Source organism: Sodiomyces alkalinus, assembly GCF_003711515.1.
Source record: "Sodiomyces alkalinus F11 unplaced genomic scaffold SODALscaffold_4, whole genome shotgun sequence".
In the NCBI taxonomy this organism is placed as follows: domain Eukaryota; kingdom Fungi; phylum Ascomycota; class Sordariomycetes; order Glomerellales; family Plectosphaerellaceae; genus Sodiomyces; species Sodiomyces alkalinus.
The window spans coordinates 1762565-1772892 of NW_021167082.1; the positions used below are offsets into that span (position 1 = coordinate 1762565).

A 10328-nucleotide genomic window follows, 5' to 3' on the forward strand; every position below is an offset into this window, starting at 1 on the left:
CCCCCTTTTTCTTTTTTCTCTTTTTTTCTGCTTTGGTTTTTGGTGTTGGTTCTATCTGTTTACTTTCACCCCCTTGCCTCCCCATTCAGTGGTGCTCCAAGACTGACTTGTTTAGGAACCGGATGAGTTGGAAGAAGAACAACCAGAATTCGACTGGACCCGCTGCCTGAATGACCAGATGTTTGTCTTCCAGGAGCACGAGCTGGATCGCATCCTGGACATCATCATTACCAATATGCGACCGCAGCGGTCCCCAACACAAAAGCCGGTCCCCGCCAATATGATCTTCCTCAGCGCGAGATATGCACACTATCATGCCAGCCCGGATCTGCTGGAGAAGCTTCTTGTTTCCGCTATGGACAAGATCAACGACGTCGTTGAGGATTATCAGTGGGATATGACTATACTGGCCTTCTGGATGTCCAATGCGACGTTATTACTTCATTACCTCAAGAAGGATGTGGGCCTAGTGGAGGCAACGGCCGAGTTCCAAGCACAGCTCGCCGAACTGATTAACGAGATATTCATCCTTATCGTGCGAGATGCCGAAAGGCGACTCGACAAGGTGCTGGACGCAGCCATGCTAGACCACGAAACCATCCCGGGCTTCGAGAACATCACGTTCCAGAACGAGTGGAGGCTATTCAAACGCAAAGCGCACGTCAAAGAAGAACCCCTGGAGAAGAGGTTCCGTCCGCCATCACCGAAACAGAAGGCAAAACCGGCCCCCCGGAACGTGACGTCTCTCCTATCATCCACTCTTTTTGTCCTGGACCTCTACGACATCCACTCGGTCATAATTTCCCAGATCATAGCTCAATTGCTGTACTGGATCGGAGCGGAGCTCTTCAACCGCATCATGTCAAACCGAAAGTACTTGGCACGCACAAAGGCCATGCAGATCCGTATGAACGTCTCCACGCTAGAGGACTGGGCCCGGGCCAACAACCGGCAACCGGACCACTATGAAGGAGGGGAGATGAAGTCGACGGGAGAGGCGACAGTGGAAGCGGCACGACGGCATCTTGCCCCGGTCATCCAGCTTCTACAGTGGCTGCAATGCTTCTCCTCCCTGGATGCCGATGATCTCGAGGCGCTCGTGGGGACGCTGCAACAGTTGAAGCGGTTGAGCCCCCAACAGCTCATCCACGCGGCCCGGCATTACCGGCCCGAAGTAGGCGAAAGGGGTCTTCCTAAGAGCGCCCTGAAGTACCTGAACGCCATCCAGCAAGAGCAGGTCCGGAGGAGGGAAGAAGAGCGGGAGCGCCAGAACAGAGCGGTATCGCCGGCGCCTAACACCGGCCCAGGCCAACGGGGTCAACTCGGCAGCGCCCCCGCGACGCCGGTCAAAGGAGGTGGAGGCACGGCGAATGGGCAGGAACTTGAGACGCCGGACACGCAGCGGAGTATGCTGAGCCCGAATGCGGATGGATCTTTTGTAGATGACGATGACGATGCGCCGGAGAACTTGTTGCTTGACCCGGCGCTGATGCTGCCGTTTACATTGCCGTCGGTCACCGATATGCTGGTCTCGTACGGCGCGGGATTCGGGGGGCTGAACAGGGAGAGAGAGCGCAAGTACATTCCGACGGTGCCTGCGGAGTTCCTTGCCAAGCTAGAGGCCAGTGGGGCGCGGAAGGGCCCGATGTTCAGCGAGAAGGATTGGGAGGACGAGGAAGTATAAAATTTCCAGCTTGGCAGAGTGACAGGATGCGATTAAAATAATGCGGTCTGGACATCAGGGGGGGTGAGGTGAAGGTTGGAGGTGCTGACTGGAGTGGCGGATGGCCGGCACCGAAGATCTCTCGTCCCCTGCCGTTAAACACCTCGACCGATCAATGCCGTTGGTTCCAGGTATAACGAAGACGCATCACAGACCGTTGGGACTCAAGTGGTGACGACACCACGGCTTTCTGGGTTAATAACATATCGAAGGGGATGGCAGGCTGGCATAAGTAGAGACGGTTAGTACTGCTGCCATGATGGGGTCGCGATTGCTGGACGTTTGTTGGGAAAAGGAGAGAATGAAGAGGGGCCTGCCTCTCTTCGATTGCAGGAAAACGAAGACACACGCGGCATAGGCTTTTAAACGAAGGAGAAGAAGAAGCGTAAATACAGGCCCAAGCGATTTCCGAAGTCAGCCTGAGTAACAGGAATAAGAAGCAATTAGTCCCACCCTACCTGTTGTTGGGCAAGGGAACGTTGAACATTCTCTTGAAGGGTGTATCTCCAACAAATGCTGATCTTCTTATCCTCGTTCACGACTACCCCTAAGTTGGCATGACGTGTGCGTATAAGGATTACGGGAAACGGCATGTGCGACTTGCGGCGCAGGGCGAGGCGAGCAAGAGAGGTAATGAAGTCCTCTCCACGGCTGGCTACTGAGACGGCTCCAAAGTAACCCAATTCATGCCATCCGTCTGCAGGATGTGATGGGTGGGCCTTGGCATGGATAGTTCAGGAAGATGACCTGACAGAGAGAGTGTGAGTCTGAGTGAGATGAAGGTCACACATGGGGGGGTGGGGGACCTGCTGACGTGCGAATACCAGCCAACTAATTAGCTGTCTTATCAAATCCCAGTCGCGACCGGGGAATTCGGGCACAGGATGAGGCGGGGGGCGAGAAAGGGTTCAATAACCCGGATGATTCTACAGAGTGCAGGAGCGGGTGGAGGGTGTGATCTGACCACAGGGGCTCACTGCTCAGCTCAATCATCCAAAGACGCTCCCAATCATTGTATATTTTTAATCGATATCTGTTTTCTTTTCCCCGCGGGTTGTTCGAGACAGACAAGGGCTGGTGAGTGAGACAACAGAAAGAAAACAGCGATTACCTACATCAAGAAAGGGTTCTCTTCCTGTGAGGTCTCGTCAGCCCCACCAAGGCGGCGATTGCTCGCCCGTACCTTACATGAGCTTCTTCTACCCCTGGACGGGCCGGCCCCGAAATCCTGGCACTGTATGTAGTATGTACACGTTGTAATACAACGTTCCTACCTACTCTGCGGCGATCCAAGTCCTGTGTCGTTGGGATTAAGAATTAGGCACATTTTGTAAGGCTACCTAGTAGGATCGAATGATGCGGCAGGGCTTGTGAAGATGAAGGCACCAATGAGTGATCTTGTCGGAAACCCTGCTGCTGCTGATTCGGGGCTTCCCGAGTAGGTAAGTCATTACAGGTGTACAACGTATTCGTACGGGGGGTGGCGGTTTCTTTTCCTCCAACGTTGGCCTTGCTCGTGCTTCCTCGTTTATTAGTTTTGAATATACACTTTCTTGAATAGAGAAGAAAAAAGAAAGACTATACTTTTAGTCTAAAGCTCCTAGTGTGTGTCCTCAATACAACAGCGAAGTGTGTTTTAACTTCCAGGTTCGTTCAGAAACGTCGTTCCGGGTGTACTTCTTCGTACAACGTACCGCGCAGTCGACACGAGACGAAAAAAGTCCGACTTGTATCTGTATTCGGATTCGGACGGATGACAGGTCGCTAAACCGCGTTGGCGGTGAAACACAGTGGAGCCCGGTACTCCTACGGGACCAAAGAGGACTGGTCGGATCAGAGGGGTCCCACCTCAGATCTTGCCTGGTCCCACCCCAAGTTGCTTCTATGGACGAACGCGGTCCGAAATTGCCAGCACTGCAGAGAACCAACGCATCGTTCCACTTAAAGTGTGTGAGCTGGCGATGCTTGGCTTTCTTCTTTTTTCTTCCTTCTGCCGCGGCCAGTGACCCGTGACTAAGTGTGACCTGGCAAAACCACATCCTCATTCGCTGGTGATGGTTTGGTTGGTCCGGGAGAGTCGAGGCATATGGTGCGGGATGAGGGGGGGAAAAGTTTGAGAGGTTTTAAGTGCGATGGAAGAGAGGGCGAACGAGGTTGGGGTAGAAGATGTCTTGCGGTCTATGTCTTGGGCATAGATGCAGCCCAATGACTACCGGTACTGGCGGTGGATGGACTTCTTCGCTCTGCTAACACACCGCTTGAAGTATTGCTATTATATCAGTCGCGTTTGCTTTCGGACGCTGCTCTTGTCTACGGGAAAGAAGGATGATGGACGACGGACTAAAACTTACTGACACCATTAACCATTACTTCTTCGTACTATTACGACTCGTCCGCATCTTGAATCACCTTCCCGACTCGCGCTCGACATTAAACCACGAATGAAGTTTTGTCTCAGGGCGTCTTTCAACTTCCGTGTCAACTCAGGGACTGATCTTTCCGTCTCTGTGGACTTGCTTTTCCTCCTTGCTGTTTTCTTTTTCGTCTAGGTTTTCTGCCAACCTGGGCCCCTACTCCCAGGAGAAATAGCAAGGTAAGACACTAGTCCTATCCGTACGTTGAAAACATCCCCCTCCGGTCTCAGGACACAGCAATTCTCACCCAACCTTCTCTGGCCTCCCCGTATCGAGACATTAAAACTCGTCTGTTGATGGATGGGTCGAATGGACACCACGGCTGATGTTGCTTTTCGTTCGCCTGCCTCTAGTCGATTTCTAGTCTATCTGTGAGGAATAGCCCCCGGCTCGTTCAACCGGACCCAAGTCCGGGAAAAGCAAGTTTTTGCAGGTGTTATCGTTCGTAGACGAGCCCTGAATAGTATCTTAGCTGCCTCCAGGGTATGTCCAAATGCGGTCTCGCTTCCCATTTCCCAGCCGTCGGCGTTGGACGCTGGATATCGGCGGTGCGTGAGGAAATCAACACGAGGACGACGAGTATGGATGGGAGTGAGTGGGATGATGCTTGATATATTAGATCAAGCTGAACATCCCTTTCGCGTCTCCTGTCTCTCGTGTGTCTCCTCTGTCTCCCTGCCATCCAGCCATCCAGCCATCCAGTCGCCCATCGTCCACCGGCCACCTCCAGTGTGTCGTCCATTCGTTCAGCCATTATTTGATTTGCCCATTCACTCGCGTATCAAGAACACCACCTTCACTCATCCCTTTGTTCTCAGCTCCTCCCTCTCCCTCGTTCACTATTATCCACACTTCCATCCTTTATTTCACCTGTTCTTCAGATTCCAACGCAGCATCCAGTCACACTTTTCTTGGGTCTTTGAATTAGCTCTTACCGTCGTCAGACGCAACATCTTTCTTTCATGCTAAGTTATCGACGACGTTAGACACAACGACCTAGCAGGCACATACTCGGCTGTCGACACCAACAATACGACAAGACCCCTCCATTTATTTGACAAGGGAACCGACGTCTAGGGCCTGGATTCATCCTTGCTCGCCGAAAGACCCAAAGTGATTTCTTTATAAGAGATCTTATCCCTCGCCAGGTAACCTCTTTTCTCCCTCCGATCTGCTGTGTTGCGTTCGGTTGGATCCACCCACCTGAATTCGCGACGACCTACAAGCACCTTAGGTACCTTAACCTTACGGAGTGCGGTTGCGTGGCCTAGAGGTACCGATACAAGAAACCCAGCCAATTCGGGTCATATTGTTCGCGTACCGCATACTGGTACAGCTGACTAACTCCACTCAGATCCTCCTTTATCGAGTGCAGATACATTTGGTAGGCTCAGGTTCTTGTCAGCCCGTGAAGCCTGCTGTGGTGCCCTGTGCTTCTGGCTACCTTACTCTTAGTGGGTTTCCCGCTAGGACCACCACCTGAACCGCCCAAAAGATGCCCCCTCAGAGATTCTCCAGCGTCCGGTCAAAGTCCAGCCTTAGGCCCATTTTCAGGCTCGACTCGAGCCCCGTCTCCTTTCGATATGAACAGACCATCCAGGCGGAGCCGCCAATCCACATCACATCCCCTTCGCGTCCGGCCCCTTCCATTTATTCTTCGTGCCAGCGACGTCCGTCCACTATTTCCTCTTCAACAACTACCACCACAATCACCGCCGTCGCGACGACGCCATCCTCGCCCACTCACACCTTCGTTGTCGTGATCCCCCGTCCTCCTCCCCCCGAAGAAGAGCATCCGGCGCTACGAAGTAGCAAGTCCGTCAGCGACGCCGAAGGTTGGAAAAGAGATTCGGGCCTCGCACCAACCATCGTCCCCACCATCTCGATCGGTTCCGCTACGATACGAGGCGACGAGTACGACGACAACGACGGCAACGACGCCGCTGCCGCCGCCGAACCCTGTTTCGATACTGCTCTGTACGACAAGTACAACAAACTCTTCGACTTTGAACCCGTTTCTGTGGTCCATGATATAGCATCTGGTTACTCGACCGGCGACCATCCCCAGCACGACGTATCAACAGCGGCAGCTGCACCGCTCTTTCTGCGACTATCACTGTCAAATGATCGACAGGCACCATCCGCCGCATCCGTATCCCTGTCTTCTGTGCCCTCATCCCCCTCGTCGCCCCCATCACAACCTTCCTCCGCATTCTCATCCCACTCGGCCAATAGCAGCCTCCTTGCTTCAACGCCCCCACAGCCCCCTACGCTAGCAGAACGGAGGAAAAAACTGGTCAAGTCCTTTAGCCTACGGACGGGGCTATCAATAACCACCAGGAGACTCCGCAAAAGAAGTCTCGGCCACGAGGACGCCAACGGCTATCAAGCCCACTTGGCCGCGCTATCAACTGGGGGAGGCGCTAGTAATCTTAGTGCCACGGCGTCAGCGGTCGCGGTAATGGCGCTCAACTCATCAGCGTCAGGGTCGTCCAGGGCCCTCGCTGAAACTCCAGCCACGCCCAACACCACCACAACGGGCGGTGCCGGCAGTCGCTCGCCTGCAGACAGCACCACCACCAACACCCCTGCTCCCGCCGCCACAACCCGTATATTCCACCCGTCCAGTGCGGCTGCCATCGCTGCCATCGCCCTCCCCGACTTTTCCCCCCTTTCCATTGCAATCCCCGACGAACGCCTCCTCGACGATGACTTCATTCAGAACATGAGCTTCTCTCAACGCGGCAGTGTCATGTTTGGTGGTCGCCGCGCAGTGCCACGCCCATCGCCAAACTCGCCATCCCCAACTCACGAGGCTGAAGCGAAATCGCAGGCTGAAGAAGTGAATGGAGAAGCAAGGACAGACGGCGAGGCGCCGACACCGGCCATCGACTTCATTGCCTGGCAATCCGGACCGAAATCGGACGAAGCACCGGCGGCGCCGACCAGACTGCCACCGACCGTACCATCCGCAGCGGCAATCATCTCGCCATCGGCACCCGCAGAGGAATCGGCACCCGCGTCGGTAGAATCAGATACAGAGACCAAAGTAACGACCGACGCGGAGACCGAAACGGCCACAGACCCGGCGGCAGAAGCTGTGGCAGAGACACCTACAGAAGCGACGGCGGAAGCAGCAAGGAAACAACCGATGGAAACAATTGCAGAAGCAGAGGCGGAGGCAGAGGCAATCACGGAAGAAACAGCGACAGAAAAAGTCACAGAGCAGGCGGCGGCAGATGAGGTGCCAGAGGTAGAGGCAAAGACAGACGCAGACGCAGACGCAGACGCAGACGCAGACGCAGACGCAGATGCAGACGCAGATGCAGACGCAGTGACGGCGGCAGTAACAGAGGATGCCACGGCAGAGACTACTACTGAACCATCGAGGGAGCCGACGCCCGGAGAATCTCCCACGGCGACACCCGCTACCCCTACTCCTACTTCCACCACTCCTGCCATCGTCAGCACCCCGTCGGCGGAGGGCACCAGCAATGCCAACACGACCGAAACGCTAGTGGATGGGACTTCCCAGACCACCCAGACGACGACCGCAATGCCTTCGATTCAACTCATGCCGGCCGATGTGGAGAGAGATTCTCAAAAGGTGAGATCTCTTTATGACTCTGGCGATGCCGTGAGGTGGGAAGACGGTGGGAGACTCTCCCCACTCGGCGAACAAGGGGAGCCCGACTCCCCATCTGCCAACAAGGACACAGAGAATGACGCGTATGACCTTCCTCTTCGAGAATCACCACCTTGCTGCTTTTTTCTTCCCTTTATCCTTTTCTTGTCTAGTTTCTTCTTTTCCCTTTTGTCGTGCCTTCAACAAGCCTACTCCGTGTGTGCTAACCTTTTTGTTTTTGCTCAACCTCCAGCGTGTCCGACCTCCATTCTCCGCCGCGCTCTCTTTCCCGATCTGCGAGTTTCTTGTCGGCCCGCCCCGAAAGTGCGCTCGTGCGCAGAGAGTATGAGCTTGCAGGCGGCATCGAAGATTGGGAGGACGTACAAGGTGGTGACGTCGATCGGTACGGCTTCATCACCCCGCGCAGGCCTCAATCCTCAAGAACCGATACTCCGCCGACCGAACTGAGATCGTCCCGGTCCGTCTTCAGGAGGAGGAATGTATTGTCGACGCGAGATGACTCGGGTCCGCACGGCCGCGGGCCGAGCAGGAAGTTGTCGGCTCGATCCCTCCACACTCAGACCTCCGAAGTGTCGACCAGGTCGCGTCGATCGGCGAGGTCTGCCATTCGCCAGGCGACCAACTTGCTCCCCCACAACCGCAACCGGCGCTGGATGGACGAAGCGGGCGACATGTTGACGCTGATGCCAGGGCTCCAGGACGTCATGGAAGACGCCAAGGCGGAGCAAATATCCGAGGCCATCAAGAAGAAGGAATGCGAGCGAGCCGAAAAGTGGCGGAAGATGGCCAAGGTGGTCAAGAAGGGCGAAGACGGAGAGGGCATGGTCTTTGAGTTCGACGTCAAGAACCCCAAGCTGATCGAAAGGACGTGGAAGGGCATCCCCGACCGGTGGCGATCCTCGGCCTGGTATTCCTTCCTGGCAGCCAGCGCCCGGGAGAAGCCGGGGTCGCCCTCGGAGGAACATATCATAGCCGACTTCAATCGCTTTCAGAACAGGAGCTCGCCCGACGACGTCCAGATCGACCTGGACGTGCCGCGCACCGTCAATCGGCACGTCATGTTCCGGAGGCGGTACCGTGGCGGCCAGCGGCTGCTCTTCCGCGTGCTACACGCCCTATCACTCTACTTCCCGGAGGTCGGCTACGTGCAAGGGATGGCGTCCCTGGCGGCGACCCTTCTCTGTTACTACGATGAGGAGCAGTGCTTTGTCATGCTGGTGCGCATGTGGCAGCTGAGAGGCCTGGAGCGACTGTACCGGCCCGGTTTCGAGGGTCTAATGACTGCACTCGGGGATTTCGAAACGTACTGGCTGCGTGACAAGCCCGTGGCGCGAAAGCTGGTAGGTCTTGATGAGTTTGGGACAGTCCATGAACCGAGAGGTCAAACCAAGGAGAACCTGCGTTACTGACTTTTTTTTTCTGTACCCCTCTTAGACCGAGCTTTGCATTGACCCCACGGCATACGGAACACGATGGTATCTGACTCTCTTCAACCTGACCATCCCGTTTCAAGCGCAGCTCAGGGTGTGGGACGTGTTCTTGCTCCTGGGTGACAGCCCTCCCGAGCGGCCACCGACGACATCGAACGGGTCGAAAGCGACGCCGAAGCAGCCGCTTGCCGGGATCGAGATTGTGCACGCCACGAGCGCGGCCTTGATCGATGCCCTCGGCGAGGTTCTGCTGGACTCGGATTTCGAGAACGCCATGAAGGCCTTGACGTCCTGGATCCCCATCAAGGACGAAGACTTTCTCATGAAGGTGACCAAGGCGGAATGGAAGGCTTATCAGAGTCGGAAGAAGGCCTAGAAGGCCTCTCGCTCGGTCTCCTCCACTTCCCTCTATTTTTGGCGACTGGCGTGAATAATGTTCTACCCTGGCATGCTCTCTCCATATCCTGTTTGTTTCCCCCCTTTCTTCATTTCTCTGTTTTCTCTTTTATTTTCTTTTCATTTCATTTCCCCCCAACCCCCGATTTCTCTTCCCTTTTTCCCCAGCCGGATCTTTACTTGTGTCATTTATGCACATACCCTTTGCTTTACACACTTTGGCGAGGAGCTTGGAGATCTGTTTCTTTTCTCTTCTTCATTTCTTTCAAGTGCGTCTGCTTCCATATAATACCCCTTTTTTAGGACACAGGCAGCCTCGTCAGGCACATCACGATTTCTTTTGTACCTAATGGAATGTGAGATGTCCATGCCACTAAGCTTCCAGAGCTCTGTGGTGGACAGGCGGTTCGGTAGGTGCATGCTTGGGCGATCCCGGCAGGGGGGGTGCCTTTAATTTTGCACAAAGAAAAAGGGATGCAAGGAGGGATAGACCAGCAGGCTAGCGACAAGACGGTGGGGTATTTCTGGGCCGATCTCATCATGACCGATGTTGCCGCTCGGCAGGGGACGTGGATACTAGAAAATATAATATTTACCGTCTCGGATAACTAGACGTATGTGCATTCTCATATAGAGCGCCTTCCTTTTCGAGGTCGACCTGAGGGTAATATGTACATCTATCTTCATTTTGCCCTGTCTTTTCTTATTGTGGGGGGGGG

At 54.8% G+C, this 10328-nt stretch overlaps 4 protein-coding genes across 4 annotated transcripts in view; 3 read left to right on the plus strand and 1 right to left on the minus strand.

The window, feature by feature from the left end:
- Positions 1-1684, plus strand: part of SODALDRAFT_323766 (hypothetical protein) — a gene marked incomplete at both ends in the record, with an annotated part of 4618 nt that extends 2934 nt beyond the window's left edge. The window contains one exon of the mRNA XM_028609833.1: positions 116-1684. Coding sequence (XP_028467179.1) covers positions 116-1684 — 1569 coding nt within the window. The remainder of the gene's footprint in view (positions 1-115) is intronic.
- A 2080-nt stretch (positions 1685-3764) lies between these two features.
- On the minus strand, positions 3765-4090 carry SODALDRAFT_359267 (hypothetical protein; the record flags this gene model as incomplete). The annotated part of the gene is made up of 2 exons (XM_028614170.1): positions 3765-3901; positions 4075-4090. 2 exons carry the CDS (start codon positions 4088-4090, stop codon positions 3765-3767), a joined length of 153 nt encoding a protein of 50 aa, XP_028467180.1.
- A 74-nt stretch (positions 4091-4164) lies between these two features.
- On the plus strand, positions 4165-5214 carry SODALDRAFT_359268 (hypothetical protein; the record flags this gene model as incomplete). Its single annotated transcript, XM_028614171.1, has 6 exons — positions 4165-4230; positions 4368-4425; positions 4520-4570; positions 4657-4728; positions 4832-5036; positions 5124-5214. The coding sequence occupies 6 exons, from the start codon at positions 4165-4167 to the stop codon at positions 5212-5214; spliced, it is 543 nt and encodes a 180-aa protein (XP_028467181.1).
- A 418-nt stretch (positions 5215-5632) lies between these two features.
- Positions 5633-9589, plus strand: SODALDRAFT_359269 (hypothetical protein; the record flags this gene model as incomplete). Its single annotated transcript, XM_028614172.1, has 3 exons — positions 5633-7866; positions 8016-9123; positions 9218-9589. The coding sequence occupies 3 exons, from the start codon at positions 5633-5635 to the stop codon at positions 9587-9589; spliced, it is 3714 nt and encodes a 1237-aa protein (XP_028467182.1).
- Between the last annotated feature and the right edge of the window lie 739 nt (positions 9590-10328).